The 17,028-nt window shown below is 36.7% G+C and overlaps 1 protein-coding gene across 2 annotated transcripts in view; it reads right to left on the bottom strand.

The window, feature by feature from the left end:
- The window catches only part of EYS (eyes shut homolog), a 1,666,475-nt gene that overhangs the window by 237,885 nt on the left and 1,411,562 nt on the right, over nucleotides 1-17,028 (bottom strand). For both annotated transcript variants that reach the window (XM_067702876.1, XM_067702877.1), the window contains exon 33: nucleotides 11,675-11,895. In XM_067702876.1, coding sequence (XP_067558977.1) covers nucleotides 11,675-11,895 — 221 coding nt within the window. The remainder of the gene's footprint in view (nucleotides 1-11,674; nucleotides 11,896-17,028) is intronic.

Genomic DNA, 17,028 nt, shown 5'->3' with positions numbered 1-17,028 from the left:
CCACTATTGCATTTTATTGTCAATAAACAATAACCAAATTTATTTCCTGGTGTTTTTCCATCTAGTCTTTATATTCTCAAGTCTTTAGCAAGTTTTAACTCTCGGCTCCAAATCACTTGGGGTTTACGTAGGCAGGTGGGAAAAAGTTTCACTTCATTTTCTTAGACTAAAGGTTAAGCAATTTTCCTAAGGTACATAATGTGCCAGCAAATGGACCAGGAACAAAATGTAAGGCTTGGAACTTTGTCTACTGCTGAGCCAAAAGGATTGGTTTGTTTCTTTCCTAAATTAATTATTTAAAGCATTTCATAAATCTAAGCCAAGGGAGTCTGGAGCTCTCACATTCGACTCCAGCTTTAACTTTGCTCTGTTTTTACTTGGTTTGTCAAGGTTTTCACACAATTTTAAGTATGATATTTAATTATATGTAAAAATCAGAGTGATTAGCACAGTTTACTAAATCTTTGTGTGTGTCTGTGTGCGCATGCACACGTGTATGCACGGATGCAATCTGTAACTGGTAAACCATGTAGATTTAAGTAAGAACAGATACTTCTAGTTACAAAACAAACAGGTTTTACCACATAATTCCCTACTGCAAACTCATTAACAAATAGTTTTTTAAGTAAAACAGTCAAGGATAGCATCTAGGCAGCTCATATTTTGCTTGCTTGTTGCTTGAAGTAGAGAAAAAAATGTTAGTATTTTATAAGAAACAGAGAGGAAAGATGGTTTTTAGATGGGATTTAGGCCAGAGAGGTCTCTTATGCCCAAGAAGATCAATCAGGGTAAATGACTTCTCCATGTATTTTTACCTAAGGGTAGAGAAAATTGAAGATGAGATTTTTTTCCCCCTACTTGTTTGACCTTCCTGCATAAATATGATGTAAAAACTATGTGTGGAATTTGATAGTGGTCTTTTCCCATTGGTCAAACCTTGAAGTATTTAACTCTTTGAGACTTTTCAAATTTGGTGTAAAGGATACAACTTTTTCCACGTTTAATCTTACTTGTTCTCATTTAAATACCATTGTATTTGGAATCACGACTTTAATGAAACTCTGCGGAGGACTGAAATGCTTTCTGCCCCAGAAAAACAAATGCCCAACCCTTGTTGCTACACTCAAGGATGGCAGTAATAAAAGTGGTTAGAAAATCAATTTAAACTGCATTTGTACTTTACCAAGAAACCTGTGACACTTACAGTGGTACGTTGGTGAGAGTTATGATTTCCAAATACATGATTGACTTTTGTAAGCAACTAAAAACCCTGCAGCTTCAGTCACACTCTCCAAGCAAAAATAAATGACCCCAAATCAACCCATTTTAACCATACTTGGCACTTGTAGAGTGGCAGAAGAAATGAGATCAAAAAGATAATATGAAATCTGGGCTGTTTTTTTTTTTTAAATTTTTTTTAAAAATTAATTTATTTACTTATTTTTGGCTATGTTGGGTCTTGGGCTGTTTTAACCTAAGATTGCACTTTGTACGTATGAGTGAAAAAACTCATTTTATTCCACAGCCCTTAGCATAAGCAAAAGAGTATGTAGACAATGATATCATGTCTTATCCTTCTTTGTAAATCCCATGTTCACACTACTTCACACCAAAGGGTGCTCTGCCATGCTGGTGGCGTGAAAGACACAAATCCTATTTTAGTCAAGTAGACTCAACTTAAAATAACTTCTAAACATGGGTATTCCAGGAAAAAAATAGAAAAAAATTACCAAAATACTATGTTGTGATGCATTATGTTTAGTCTAAGTGATAAGGAGATTTTTTCTTTTTTCCTACGCATAGCATTGGTATATTTGCTTTTCATGCCATGGAAGACTAAATGAGTTTATTCTTCTTAATACTGTCTTGCTTATGGTCACCTCCAGCTTGCTGAACATTCAGGATAGGGAGGGGGTGGGGGGTGGTTAACACTGAAGCACCTGTGACTCCCATCTCTTGGTGATGTGGAAAGGGGCTGGTGTTTAGAAAATGTTCAAAACTTAGAAATAAAGCAAAAAGATAACTACGTGTTCTATTAATATCATACTAGGGTGTTTTCTCATAGGCCTGCTCAAGGATTATGTAATTTTCTAGAAAAATGAATTTTTATTTGGCTCACTATTTACTATTGATTAGGCCCAGACTCTGGGAAGTTACATGCTAACTTGTAGAATTATGTCTGATGGAGATGCAAATGAGTACAGATTGGTAGAAAAGACAACCACAAATTTACACTTTATTCCTCTGTAGGATACTAATGAGTTTTGCCTCTAACCTAGTGATCTTATTTCAGCTTTCATTCTGTGCCTATATATGCTCAGCCTCCTGAATTCTCTTTGAATCAGCCTTACCAACATACTGGTTCTGTCATTAATGAGATAAATAATTTTTGGCATGTGTTCACTATACACTTGTATGAAAGTCAGGTTTATAAATTTTTGAAAATTAACCTTTGATACGTGCTTTGAGTTACCTCCTTAGCCAAGACCCGGCCTAAGAGGGGCAAATGTTAGTCTAGATTTTATGGGGCACACAGCTTATATAATTTTTGATCCTTTATAAAAAAAGGATTCAAAAATACATATACAAACTTATGTGTAAAAGAGAATATTTATTTACAATGAGAAAAGAAATCACAATGAATTACAGGGAAACAAAGAGATTTAGCTGTCTCTCTGAAATCTCCTTAGGCTCTTCATAGGAAATGCTTACATGGAAATGGTTCCTGATTGCAGCCTCGTTTCTGCTCTGAAAGAGGACTATTAAAAAGCCACTGCAATTCCTAGCAACTCCCAGGTCTCAGAAGGACATGTGCAAGGGTGGAAACCTCTATGCTTCATTAGCTTCAGAGTAAACCAGTTCTGCTACTGGGCAAGGGGACACCAGCAGGTAAAATGTAAGTCTGGGAGGAGCAAACCAGAGAACTTTGCCCCTCAGGAAGCTGTGCCAGGGAGTGGCCCCTTGGGCAGGGCTTGACGAATACTCACACACATGTGTATCAAGAGACCCAGGACTGAACTTCTGTTATAGGGAGAACATACAAAACCATACTGGCACCAGTTAATCAGAAAACCTTTGTACATTCTTGCCTCCTTTGTCATAGATTAATTGACCATAAGTGCCTGGGTTTATTTCTGGGCTTTCTATACTGTTCCATTGATCTCTATTTGTTTTTGTGCCATTACCATACTGCTTTGATTACTGTAACTTTGTAGTATAGTCTTAAGTCAAGGAGCCTGATTCCTCCAGCTCCATTGCTCTCTCTTAAGATTGCTTTGGCTATTTGGGGTCTTTTGTGTTTCCATAAAATTTAGTATCTTCAATAAGTGGTGCTGGGAAAACAGGACAGCTACATGTAAAAGAATGAAATTAGAACATTCTTTAACACCACACACAAAAATAAACTCAAAAGGGATTAAAGACCTAAATATAATACCAGATACTATAAAACTCCTAGAGGAAAACATAGGCAGAACACTCTTTTCTTTTTTTTTTTTTTTTTGTGGTACGTGGGCCTCTCACTGCTGTGGCCTCTCCCGTTATGGAGCACAGGCTCCAGACGCACAGGCTCAGCAGCCATGGCTCACAGGCCGAGCCGCTCCGCGGCATGTGGGACCCTCCCGGACCAGGGCATGAACCCACGTCCCCTGCATCGGCAGGCGGACCCCCAAAAACTGTGCCACCAGAGAAGCCCCCAGAACACTCTTTGACATAAATTGTAGTGATATTTTTTTGGAACTGCCTCCTAAAGTAATGGAAATTAAAACAAAAATAAACAAATGGCACCTAATGAAACTTAAAAGCTTTTGCACAGCAAAGGAAATCATAGACAAAACAAAAAGACAAACCACAGAATGGGAGAAAATATTTGCAAATGATGCAACTGACAAGGGATTAATCTCCAAAATATACAAGCAGTACATACAGCTCAATATCAAAAAAACAACCCAATCAAAAAATGGGCAGAAGATCTAAATAGACATTTCTCCAAAGAAGACATACAGCTGGCCAAAAGGCACATGAAAAGATGCTGAACATCACTAATTATTAGAGAAATGCAAATCAAAACTATAACGAGGTATCACCTCACATTGGTCAGGAGGGCCATCATCAAAATGTCTACAAATAATAAATGCTGGAGAGGGTGTGAAGAAAAGGGAACCCTCCTACACTGTTGGTGGGAATGTAAATTGGTGCAGCCACTATGGGAAACAGTATGGAGGTTTCTTAAAAGACTAAAAATAGAGCTACCATATGATCCTGCAATCCCACCCTTAGGCATATATCTGGAGAAAACCATAATTTGAAAAGATATGTGCACCCAAATGTTCATTGCAGCACTATTCATAATAGCCAAGACATGGAAGCAACCTAAATGTCCATCCATAGATGAATGGATAAAGATGTGGTGTGTGTATATATATATATTTATATTTATATTTATATTTACATCTATACATGTACATACAATGGAATATTACTCAGCCATAAAAAAGAACAAAATTATGCTATATGTAGCAATAAGATGGACATAGAGATTATCATATTAAGTGAAGTAAGTCAGACAAAGATAAAAATCATGTTATCACTTATATGTGGAATCTAAAAAAAAATTATACAAATGAACTTATATGTAAAATAGAAATAGACCCACAGGCATAGAAAACAAACTTATGGTTACCAAAGTAACCGTAAGGGAGGGAGGGATAAATTAGCAGTTTGGGATTAACATATACACACCTCTGTATGTAAAATATATAACCAACAAGGACCTACTGTATAGCACAGGGAACTATGCTCAATATTTTGTAATAACCTATAAGGAAAAAGAATCTGAAAAAAAACCCCAGATATATATGTATGAATAACTGAATCACTTTGCTGTACACCTGAAATTAACACAACATTGTAAATCAACTATACTTCAATAAAATAAGCTGAATAAAAAAATAAGAAAGCCTTTTAATCCTTAAAATTAAATCCCTTCTGCCCCAAGATAGCCCCAAATCTGGAGAAACTGGAAACAGAAGAGGGATAGAGAGGCATCAGGCAGAACACATCACATTCTTTCCCTGTTCAAGCTCTTGAGCTGGGGGTCCTTCCAACTAGGCAGGGGATAGGAGACAGCCCAACTGGATATGAGTTAGAAGTTTTAAACTGGAGGAGGTTGAACCATATGCTTTTAATATGTGAACATGAACCTGCATGATATTCTGTTAAGGGAAAGTAAAGGGAACCCATAAAGTATGTTTGACATCGTGAAAGGAGAAAAATAAAACTGTTTATATTTGCACCCCATAAAGGTTAAAATGCTTTCCATGAATGGAGTACATGGATAAATGTTGTAAATGCACAATTAATTAACACAATTAAAGAAATGGGAACACCACATACGCTTCTAAGTTTTTACGTGAAAATTAGTGGGACATTTTCCCTTTTCCCCTTGTTTGAGCAGTAGGGGTCACCTACAGCTGAGATGTTTCGATGTTCAGCAAACTTTTACACCTGAGAATAATCTAACCAAATACAAAGTAGTACTCTAGTACAAGAGACATTTAAATCCTGAGGACAATTTCAAACATGTTGAATGCAGACAGAACAGCAACTAAGAAGAGGGGTTAAATATTTGAAGATGTTATTAGTCTAAATGTGGGGTGAGAAATTGATATGAAATAGGCACTTTTCCCCCTTGGTATTTAGAGGACTTGGGTAGACTGCTGGACTGGATTAGGGGTAATCTTTCAGGATACAGAGTATTAACTAAAAGTTCTCAGTAGTTTTGCCTAGTTACATGTCACTGTGACATGACGGTGAAGACAAGTGGACATTTGTGGGGTGTCATCACTCACTACAGAACAGATGCAAAAATTAGTACACAATACCCAGATTCATTGTGTTCTGTAGTAGTTGTCACTATTGCAATTTAAAGTTCAATTTATTGCTCCTACCTCATTTTGAAGTGCTAAATGATTTGAAAACTAAATACCTCAGAAATCATGAAAAATGACTTCTTTTCACCTGACAATATAAAAAAAAAAGTCTATGAAATGAGATAATAGGGAAAAATGGATTGAAAGAAAAGAATGAAAGAAACGAGCTTTTACTTCTCTTCTCACTGGACACAGAGGGCAATGAAAGTTACCTAGTGTTAAGAAACACATATACATTTTTCTGAGGTTCTTGTTGCAGTTAATTTTATTTGTCAATTTGATTGGTCACAGGATGCCCAGATAGCTGGCTAAACATTATTTCTGGGTGTTTCTATGGGTCTGTTTACGGAAGACATTAGTACTTGAATTGGTAGACTGAGTAAAGCAGCTGGCCCCTCCCAATGGGGTGGGTCTCACCCACCCCCCTGAGGGTCTGAGCAGAACAAAAGTGGAGGAAGGCTGGGATTTCTCTCTGTCTGACTCTGAGCTGCGACTTTGACCTTCTGCCATCAGCACGCCTTCGGACTCAAACTGGGATCTATACCACCAGCTGTCCTGGTCTCCAGCTTGCAGGTGGCACATAGTGGGACTACTCAGCCTCCATAATTAAGTGAGCCAATGCTTTATAATGTATACCTATCTGTCTGTCTATCTATCTATCTATCTATCTATCTATCTATCTATCTATCTATCTATCCATCTATATATGTATGTATGTATACATTGCTTAATATGGAAAAATTAAATTGAGTTGGACTTTCCTGGTCAATTAATTGACTAAAACTATATTATCCATCTGTTGGCATAGTGCAGTGATCTGCAAACTATGGCCTTTGGACCAAATTTTTCCAGACGCTTATTTTTATAAATAAAATTTTATTGGAACACAGCCACGTACATTTATTTATATATAGTCAATGGCTGCTTTGATGTTACAGTAGCAGGGTTGAATAGTTGTGAGGCAAAGTCTAAAATATTTGCTATCTGTCCCTTTACAAAAACAGTTTGCTGAACCCTGCCCTAGCACATGGAAGGCAGCACTGGCTAGTGATGAATCAAAGCTAAGAGAACAAGTAGATCCAGAAAGATCACATTCATTCGCAGCTAGGGATTATTGACTTTCAAGGCATGGTCAAATCCATTCCTAAATTCTTAGCTCCTGGCATGAATTTAGACTAAGTCTAAAATTCATGTCTCAATAATTATTCACTATAATGTCAGTGACATACATTCTTGGTGCAGTTGTTATACAGGGTATATTCCCAAACCTGATGCTCCATTTTAATTATTGTTTAACCTATTTAAAAATATCTGACACAGAAAGGAGAAAGTGATTTAAATGTCATTTGTTTAATTTTCTAACCTTCCCTTGCCCTTTGGAAGCAGCTTGTTCAAAGTCCACAGAGATTTGGGTACTCAGAATAACCCTTCGTATCACTTTTCTAAACTGAATTTTGGTACATGCAATTTGGATTTCTCTGAAATGAGCAACCACTGGGGTTTGAAAATTCTAACACAGATTTATAACAAAATGAAAAACACTGGATACTGTCCAGAAACATGTGATGGTACTCAAAGCAGAATGACATTTGCTCAGTAAAGCTGCTGAAGTGTCACTCCCCTTAAGACTTTTCAACATGAAATTTGTCTTCTTGTAAGCAGATTACTTTCATAGACAAAGTACGATAGAATCAGCACTTACTAACAGCAAATTATATTAACCAAGCTGCTAAAATTAGTGAAGATTTTGTTTATAAATAGCTATATAGCTGTGTTTTGTTTTGTGAACCCTAAAGTTTAGCTCTATCTGGTACTGAACCTCTGTTCACTCACCATTTTACTCTTGTCTAGAGCACACTTCTTTTAGGGTTATCTCTTGTTAAACCACTATTATTCTTTACATGTTGGGAAAAGTGGGCTTTTATTCCCAGAAGACACCCATTGGAATGCTCAGGGGTGTGTGTGTGTGTGTGTGTGTGTGTGTGTTTGGAGACTGAAACACTTCTCCCTCATTAGGAGACATTTCCCAACCTTTAGATGAGAGACCCTGGACTAGAACAATTAAACTGTGATGAGAAATTATTATCTACATTTTCAAATGAATACATCATGTGCACATGCTAGAGTCTTAAAATACTAGTGTCTTTATATCTTGAGACAAGAAAGCAGAAAGGTACAAGTCCTTTCTTCTTGTCTTTGTAATAATGACTCTTTTATTCTGAACATAGATGATTTATTACTTTGGAAATAAAATAATAAAACTTGTAGACATAAAAAGAATTCCATCAGTTCATTTCATCCATCCCCTTTGGATTCAGAAATGTTGAATACTAATATAACTTATATAAATTGCTCTGCTATTTTGAAAGCTGTCTTGGATCTAATCTCCCTTTCTGGGAAAGTAGGAGAAGAGAAGGGAAGTTTAGAAGCCTGCCTGGCTAAGCCCAGGAGTGGGATCAAGTCAGATGGTGTGGACAGACTCAAAGGGTGAAAAGGGTTGGAAGAGAGTTTGGAAGATCTTGGAAATATTCATTTTATGATGTGGCAGCACATAGAGGAAAGGAGCCTTTGGCTTTGACCAGCACCATAGATGAGAAGTAAGTTTCCAAAGGCATTAAGCCAGTTCAGATCCATGTTTTCTACATTAGAAAACATGGCTTAGTAGCAGTTTCTCTTGGTTTTTTGGCTGGAAAACTTTACACCACTCATTGTATTCCAAGTGTGGGCAGGCGTCTGCTGGGGGCAGATTGTTGGTTGTGGTAGTGTTCTTAGGACCTACTTCTTTGATCTGTGTTCTTCTTGTTGTACTGAACGTACTCACAGCCTCTCAGAGATCTCCTTCAGTACATATTCTGGTTCTCTTTTTGGGTTGCTGCACAGACTGCTGAACTGCTCTGCTATGATTGTGCACTGGTGTTTTAGATAGAACAGAAGGAAAGCAACATTCTCATTCTGACTATTTTCCCTGTGGACCTATAACTATCTGTGCTCTTCTCGTATTAAACTTTTGATCTCCTAGGGGCTGTTCTTATGATCCTTCTGAGAAGTCTTTTTTTGTTATTGTTGTTTGGGAACTGACCAGCTCCAGTGTATGGTGGTGTTGACATGCACAGGGAGATGCTGAAATGAAGTCACAGTTGCCATAGATCAACGTGTTCTGGATGCAGTGATGCAAAGGGTGGGTTATGGAAGTTCAGCATTGGCAACCAAGATAGAAATCTTGTTGTTCATAGGATAGGAAGAAGTGTTTTATTTGTTGGGTACACAGCTGGTATGTCTCCATTTTACTGGCCATAAGAAAGCACGTACAGATCTGGAAGACCTTAAATAGTGTTTGCCAAAGTCTGTTGACATTTGAGTGGATTTCTTTAGAGTAAACTTTGAGAGTTTGAAAGATTGAGAAATGGATATGGAAAGCCAGAATAATGTATGTGACAGAAGAGAGATACATTTCTGTGGAAAGTTTCACCCTAAGGTTTGAAGAGCTGGTAAACTTCTACGCTAGAGTGAAAACTCCTTGTGTGCAGGACAGTCTTGACTACACATCTTTGCTTCACAAAATCCTTGGTTATTTGTTGTCCCTCAGGAAATGACAGACAAAGTATAATTCTACCTAGGACTGCTTATAACTATCCTACTAGGATGACAATCCCGACTTTTATTTTCAAGTATATATTAAATAACAAGATTGGAAGTAATGTGAGTTTCTTTTAATTTATGAAAATGAGAGGTTTATTTTATTAACATGTACCTGGTTTACAATATCTGAGACAATTACTGTTCTAAAATAAAACAAACCCTTCCCTGCTTCTGCAAGTTGGTGATGTTAGATATTTATTCAGAAAATTAGAGGGTATTTATTTTCTATGCTGCATAACAAAAAATTACTACATAATCAGCAGCTTAAAACAACACACATTTATTATCTCATTGTTTCCCTGAATGAAGAGTTTGGGAAGGCCTCACTGGGTCCTCTGTATCAAGTCTCACAAGCTCAGACAGGTTGTTGGTCAGGTTGGGGTCTCATCTCAACATTCAGTTGGGGAAAGACCTGCTCCCAAGCATATGTGATTTGTGGTAAAATATAGTTTCTTGCAGTTAGAGGACCAAGGACTTCAGATCTGCTGGCTGTCAGTCAGTGGCCATTCTGGTTGCTGCTGCCCTCACTGCCTTGTCACATGGACCTTCCCCCAATTGCTTCACACTTTACCAAAGCTGGTAAGAGACAGAGTCTCCTTGCTCACAATCCTCTGTGACATAATCATGGAAGTGACATCTCATCACCCTATTTTATTGGTTATTCTGTTGATCAAAGGCAAGTCACGTGTTTCAGTCATTAGAAAGTCAAGAGGAGAAGCCTTTATCCTGTTTCTATTTCACTTAATTAGGCAAAAATGCATTTTTTTTCCTGAGAGTTCTGAAGTTTGTCCTGCTGGATAATTTTTGCATTATTACAATTTAAAAAATAATCGCTATTAATGGGTTCCTTATAAAACAGAATACTTACTAAGTAAAGGGTTGATTTTGTTTCCTTCAGACAAGTGACCATAGCCAAGTAAAATTCATTCTTTTAAAATCCTTTAAAACTTTATCTGTTATACTTTACCTATGTGATATAGGTTGTTATTTTACAAATGTGTAAATTAAGGCACAGACTTAGACACAGTTAATCAGAAGCAAATGTTTTAGACACTCTAAGAGCTAATACCTTCCTTTCTCACTATGTGTTTTCTTCAAGTTTATTATGGTCAGTTTGTGATTGTCTGGTAAATATATCACCCTGACTTTATCACATCTGTCCATTCCTCTGTCTTGCCTTGCCATTTTGTTCTCTCCATCTGTCTATTTTCTTTTTCTATTTGAGTGATTACTTTCAGAGCCCATCTCTGCCTACCATTTCCTATCCTACATTTTCGATAGAATTTTTCTCTTTCTCACACTATGCACATAGATGTTTATGCTTATAGTGTCATTAACTACTTGATAACTTGTCCCTTAGAAACACTGACGTGAATTAATTAAGATAGTTCCTGTGAGATTTGGTCAATTTCTCCTTGACTTGAATTATTATAATCTGTACATGTTTCAGCCTCCACTCTGTCATTATTTGTAGCCCTGAAATAAAGATTTCTCAGAGGATTGAAGAAATTGGAGAATATTTTCTACACTGCCCAAATGAGACTCCCTCAGGGTCAATTCACTTAAGACATGTTAGTGGAACAGGAAGTAATTTTAATTAAGATCTTCTTAAGCTTATAAGCATTATGAATTTTTACTTCAAGGTGGAAAAAAGTCTATGTAAGATATTTCCTCCTTGAAGTAAAAATTGCCAATACAAAGAAGAAATGGATATAGGTATTCTTTCTCCATCTCTAATCTTAGAGACCTAAGTATATTTATTTTTAAGATGAAGCAAAAACAAACAATAAAATTAATGCACCAAAACCATTATCAATGAATAATCTCTCATTCATGTTTTCAAAGAGTAGAACACCTTGGTAAAATTACACTTAGATCCATTTAAAATTGCCAAAATCAGGTCTAGTTACCTAGTGTTTTCAGAGTTCAGAAATTTCTGACATTGGAACCACAATATATAAATTTCTTTGAGCAAACATCATCGTCTAGGTGATGTACACAAAAACTTGGAAGTTCCCGACCTTTCTTTTCTATCACCCAGATGACAGTACTGCAGGTTTTGTTGTTTTAAGAATTTGGCTTGAGGGCAGGAGGCTAGTACATACCTGATACAGGTACCATTATTGCGGCACAGATGATGCTCACACCGAGGGATGTGGCAGTTCTCAATGTTTTTCCCACTCAGGGCTTCATCGATGAGGAAGAATTCTTTGTTGTTTACTTGAAGCTCTTGAATGCAGCCCTTGAATCCATAAACGTGGCCTGCATTCTTAGGAATCTTAACAGTTGCAGGGATATGGCCAAGGAACAATTTTTCAAAATATACCTTTAGGAAAAATAACAACAAAATATCTTTTTATGAAGTGTTATCAGATTATATGGGAAAGACCTAGATGTTTTGTTCTGTAATTACATGTATTGATGTGTTTTTCTGCATAAAACAGGCTGTAATTTCTGCTTAATTTTGTCATCACTAGTAGGTGATAGGATAAGTTACTTTAGAAAAGGGCGTTTATTTTGCAATTTTTTTGTACCTCTCACAGTATCTAATAAAATTTAGTAAAAAAAAAAAAGGGGGGGTATTCAACAAACCTTGCTGATTGATTACTTTGAAAGGTATTTTGGAATGCAAGGTATTTTGCATTTTAATTTTGCATTGAAAGGTATTTTGTTTGCATTTTAATGTGAACATTACCAAATAATAATGGATAAGGAAAATGAAGCCTTGTTAATTAACTACTGTTAGGGATTGAATTTTCTCCCCCTAAAATCATATGTTAAAGTCCTAACCCCCAGAACCTCAGAAGGTGATTTTGTTATTTTTTTAAAATTTATTTTATTGAAATAGAGTTGATTTACAATGTTGTGTTAATTTCTGCTGTACAGCAAAGTGATTCAGTTATACATATATACATATACATTCTTTTTTTTGACAGTTCAAGAAACTATAATAGCAAAATTAATTAACAACTTAAGGTCTATCAAAAGAACAGTATTTTTCATATTTTCTTCTATTGTGCTTTATCACAGGATATTGAATACAGTTCCCTGTGCTATACAGTAGGACCTTGTTGTGTATCTATTCCATATGTAATAGTTTATATCTGCCAAACCCAAACTCCCAATCCATTTCTCCCCCTTAACCATAAGGCTGTTCTCTATGTCTGTGAGTCTGTTTCTGTTTCATAGATAAGTCCATTTGTGTCATAATTTAGATTCCACATATAAGTGATATCATATGGTATTTGTCTTTCTCTTTCTGTCTTATTTCACTTAGTATGATAATCTCTACGTCCACCATGTTGTTGCAATTCTAAATGGCTGAGTAGTATTCCATTGTATATAGGTACTGCATCTTCTTTATCCAGAATGTGACTTTATTTGAAAATAAAGTTTACTCATTGGCTAGAGTGATGATAAAGTCATTTGCACAATGTAACTGCTACTTGATCTCTCCTTTCCCTCCCTGCAGCAACATATATAAATTGAACTCTCATCATTTAAATGTATGTAAAATGCAACTCCCCTCAATAAGACTTTATGAGCTGCAATTAGAGTCTGGATGGACTGGTAAATGAGACCCTGACCTTCAGGTCTGTTGGGCATATGACTGACAGATGTAGCAGGATTTGTGCATTTATATCTCTGACATCCTTATCTCTAAAACATGCTAAAACATTCCAAGCTGATGTCTGAAAAGTATTTAAATTGATACTACAGATTCATTAATATGGAAAAGCGTGATTGTAAGAATTAAAAAACTAGAAACAAATAACTAAGTTAGGCCACTAAGGGGAGGAGAGAATGGGAGATGCCCAGTAATATTACTTAATATTTACACTAATATGTGCTGGTTTGATGTACGTGTGCTTTTAGAGAACAGAAGCATGTTCAATTCTAGGATCACCAAAGCATTTCCATGACCCACAATAGATCAAACTATTATTGGAGCTCTTGTTCTTATTTTAGTAACTCGGGCTCAGTTCCAAAGGGTAGTCCTTCAGTTTTTCTCTAAGTACTTCATATAGGATTTAGATATACAGTCACCCAGAAGATAGCTCTCTTTGAGTACAGTGAGGTGGAGTCTTCATGGTGTATTGATAAAGCTCTTATGCAGATAGTAGTACATCTGTTTGTTTTCACATCTTTTCTCATATTTAGGTGAATTACTCTAGCAACCAATTAGCAGAGCTCTTTTATCAGCTAAGACAAGTCACTCACTGCTAATGCAATCTGGGATCCATCGTGAACTTACAGACTCAGCGAATCCAAGACCATGGCCTTCCTCTCACTGAAGACCTCTGACATTTTTGTGTATTGATTACACACCTAGAAGAGCAAACATTTCACTGCTTTGACAAGTGTGCTGTTTTAGCACAAAATTGATAGAGAATGGAAAAATACCTTCCTCTTCTGTCAGCTGTAGGCAGATCTGTGGCAGAGTCTACAGAGCTGTCTATGATTTATTAGATCATTAAAAACACCCAAACAATGGAAGTAGATGGCTCTGTATTTCTTCTGATCTGAAGTCTAATCTTAGTTGGAATCCTGAAACGTCTAAAAGAGCAGCTGCCATTGACTGCACATAGATAACCATTAGAATGGTTGACTTCCTCCATCCTGGGCTCTCAATTATCCAAGAGCTGCCTTTTGTGTGTATAATAATTCTTAAGGAGACAGGTCTTTAAATAAGTCTTTTCTAATAACTCCTTGTGAATCCGACTATGGAGAATAGAGTCTGACATCAAGATATCATCTTACAAGATAAAACCACAGAGAACAGACATGGACAATCAAGGAGGGATCATCAAGATAATGAAAAATATGGATAGTGACTGAGGGATAAAGTCTCCACATCTGACAGGAGAGAAATGAACCTTCTTTTTCCCCTCAAAGTGTATCTTTAAAGGAAAAATATAGTCTCTCTTTTACAATATGTAGGAGTAAAATAAGAAAATAGGCAAAAGACAAAACATTTCTAAAAACTGGAGGCTGGGGAGTGGTGGACACAGATGAGAACCTGCTTTATCTCCTTTTCATTTTGTTTTAATTTAAATTTGGATATTGGAATACTACATACATTTCTGTAGTGATGTCTTGATTCAATGTATAGTTTTGTCTTACAGTCTCAAATCTTTCTGAAGTCAAATAACTTTTATGTTAATGAGAAGGTAATGGCAAATGTACTTTTTACTTAAGATTAACTATTGAAGTGTACTTATCTTCAGCCAAGAATATGATGACTTGTAATTGGAATGAACTGACTTTTACTTGTGTTGTTACCAAATTTTTGTTTTTAATATTATCTGAATTGTATGCAGACAAATTCAAAATCAGAAACATCAGTAAAGATGGATAAATGATGTTAGGTAGTGTTTGTGAAGAAAGTTTTATTTAAGTAACTTTCACATATGATTTTTCTTAAATTCTTAAAAACTGTTTGGAGACATTAAATGAAAGGGGATTAAAAGGAAGAATCAGTGTTTACCTAAATCAGTATTTATCTAAATTCTCCATCCCTTTACAGTTCAAAGATTACCCCCTCCCCCATAGTATGATAACCTGTGAGCATAGTCTCTGCTATATTAATCTATATCCCTTTTTCGGGCAGGGTGTCCAACATGGTCGTCCTGGGGTTCTCTCACTGTGTACAGCAGTGGTTTGCAAATAGCAGGTTTAATACAAGTCTGTTACAAATGACCTGATTCATGAAACTCAATCCTGCTCTTCTTCAGTCTCCTACTTGTCTTTTAGGCCTCCTCTCCTACTTTACACTTCCTTAGAACCTTGAAATTTGCCAGATTCAACATATGTGAGGTCTCACTGGATACCAACCAAGAAGGAATATTAATATGGCTTGAATTCTAATATAGCTCTCTTTATTTAATATACATGACATAAGGTATAGAGCAGTGCTTATATGAAGTGTTTAATTTCTTATAAGATTAATATGAAGTAGCTCACATAAAGAGTTTTTTTAAATTTAATAAATATCAGTGAAAACCTCATTAGCCCCATACTTCACAGTTAAATCTTTGATTATTAAGACTTTCTAGGATAAGGAATGTTCTCAAAATAATATCTTCTCAATTTGTTGAAGAAAGAACTGAACTTTAGTGAAGCAATCAATGGATTGAGTTGCTACCTGTGAGCAAGTGGTATAAGGAAGTGGAAATATAAAAGGAGGATGTAGGATGACTCTTGTCTATAAGAGAATGAAATGTAATCATGGGAAATAAACATAAAGAAATTAAACAGAAAATAACATCATACAGATCATCAAGATGGCAGAAAAGGAAGCTCCAGAAACTCCTTCCTCCATGGAGACACTGATTCAACAACATTACACAGACCAAGTCTCTTTGTAAGAAATACATAAGTTCAGTTAAGAGACACTTGTACCCCAGGTGACTGTGAAACCAGCTGTGTTGAGGTTGGCAGGAAAATCTTTGACACTCACTCACCATAGCTCTCCCACAGACTCAGTGAGACATAATTGGGAGAAAACTTCCAGCTCTGAGTCTCTCTCTGGGGAGGGAAATAGAAGACTAAAACATATATCCAATGTGCAGGCTTTTCAGGGTGCTGCCCAAGAGACTAGTTTCTATCTTGATTGAATCTAAGTGCTGATAGGAAAGGGTGCAAGGTTGGGGGTCCCTGAGAACAAAGGTGAAGGTTTGGACTAGCACACATTCACTCACTATAGGCATCCCCTCCCCCACCCCCAGCTTAGTGGGAAAGAATGGGCAAACCCCGCAACCCCTGACTTCTCCATGTGAATGGAATGTGCGTCCAAAATAATAGCTTTTTAGGGGGGTTGTCTGAGAAATGGGTTTCCTGTCTCCTTTGTCTTAAAGCACTGACAGTACCTGGCATACAGTCAGTCCTCTGTGTCCACGGGCTCTGAATTTGCAGAATCAACCAACTGCAGATCAAAAATATTCAGAAAAAAATTCCAGAAAATTCCAAAGAACAAAACTTGAATTTGTCACATGCCAGTGATTACTTACATAGCATTCAAACTGCATTAGATATTATGAGTAATCTAGAGATGATTTAAAGTATACAGGATGTGCATAAGTTATATACAAGTATGACACCATTTTATATAAGGGACTTGAGTCCATGGATTTTGGTATCTGTGGGGGGTCCTGGAACAAATCTCATGTAAATACCAATGGAAAACTGCACTCTAGATGCCTGGTGGTGGGGGGTCACTGAAAACAAAAGAGAGCAGGACAGTGTGCTGCTGCTCTTAAGGCAGCATGACCTCTTCCTGGGGCTGGGGCAGGGTGGAAGAGTAGAGAGGCATGGAATGTGTTTCCAGCATTCTGGCTTTTCAGGGGTATTCCTGAGGGACTGGTTCCTATTTTGCCTGATTTGGAGTTCTGACACAACTCACATACTCTATAGAAACTTTGGGGCTGCTGAGAATGAAAGAGAACTGGGTGGCTTGTAG

The sequence above is a fragment of the Pseudorca crassidens genome, chromosome 13 (genome assembly GCF_039906515.1).
Source record: "Pseudorca crassidens isolate mPseCra1 chromosome 13, mPseCra1.hap1, whole genome shotgun sequence".
NCBI classification, from domain to species: domain Eukaryota; kingdom Metazoa; phylum Chordata; class Mammalia; order Artiodactyla; family Delphinidae; genus Pseudorca; species Pseudorca crassidens.
The sequence above is the reverse complement of the archived record's forward strand: the minus strand, read 5'-3'. Positions and strand labels throughout refer to the sequence as shown.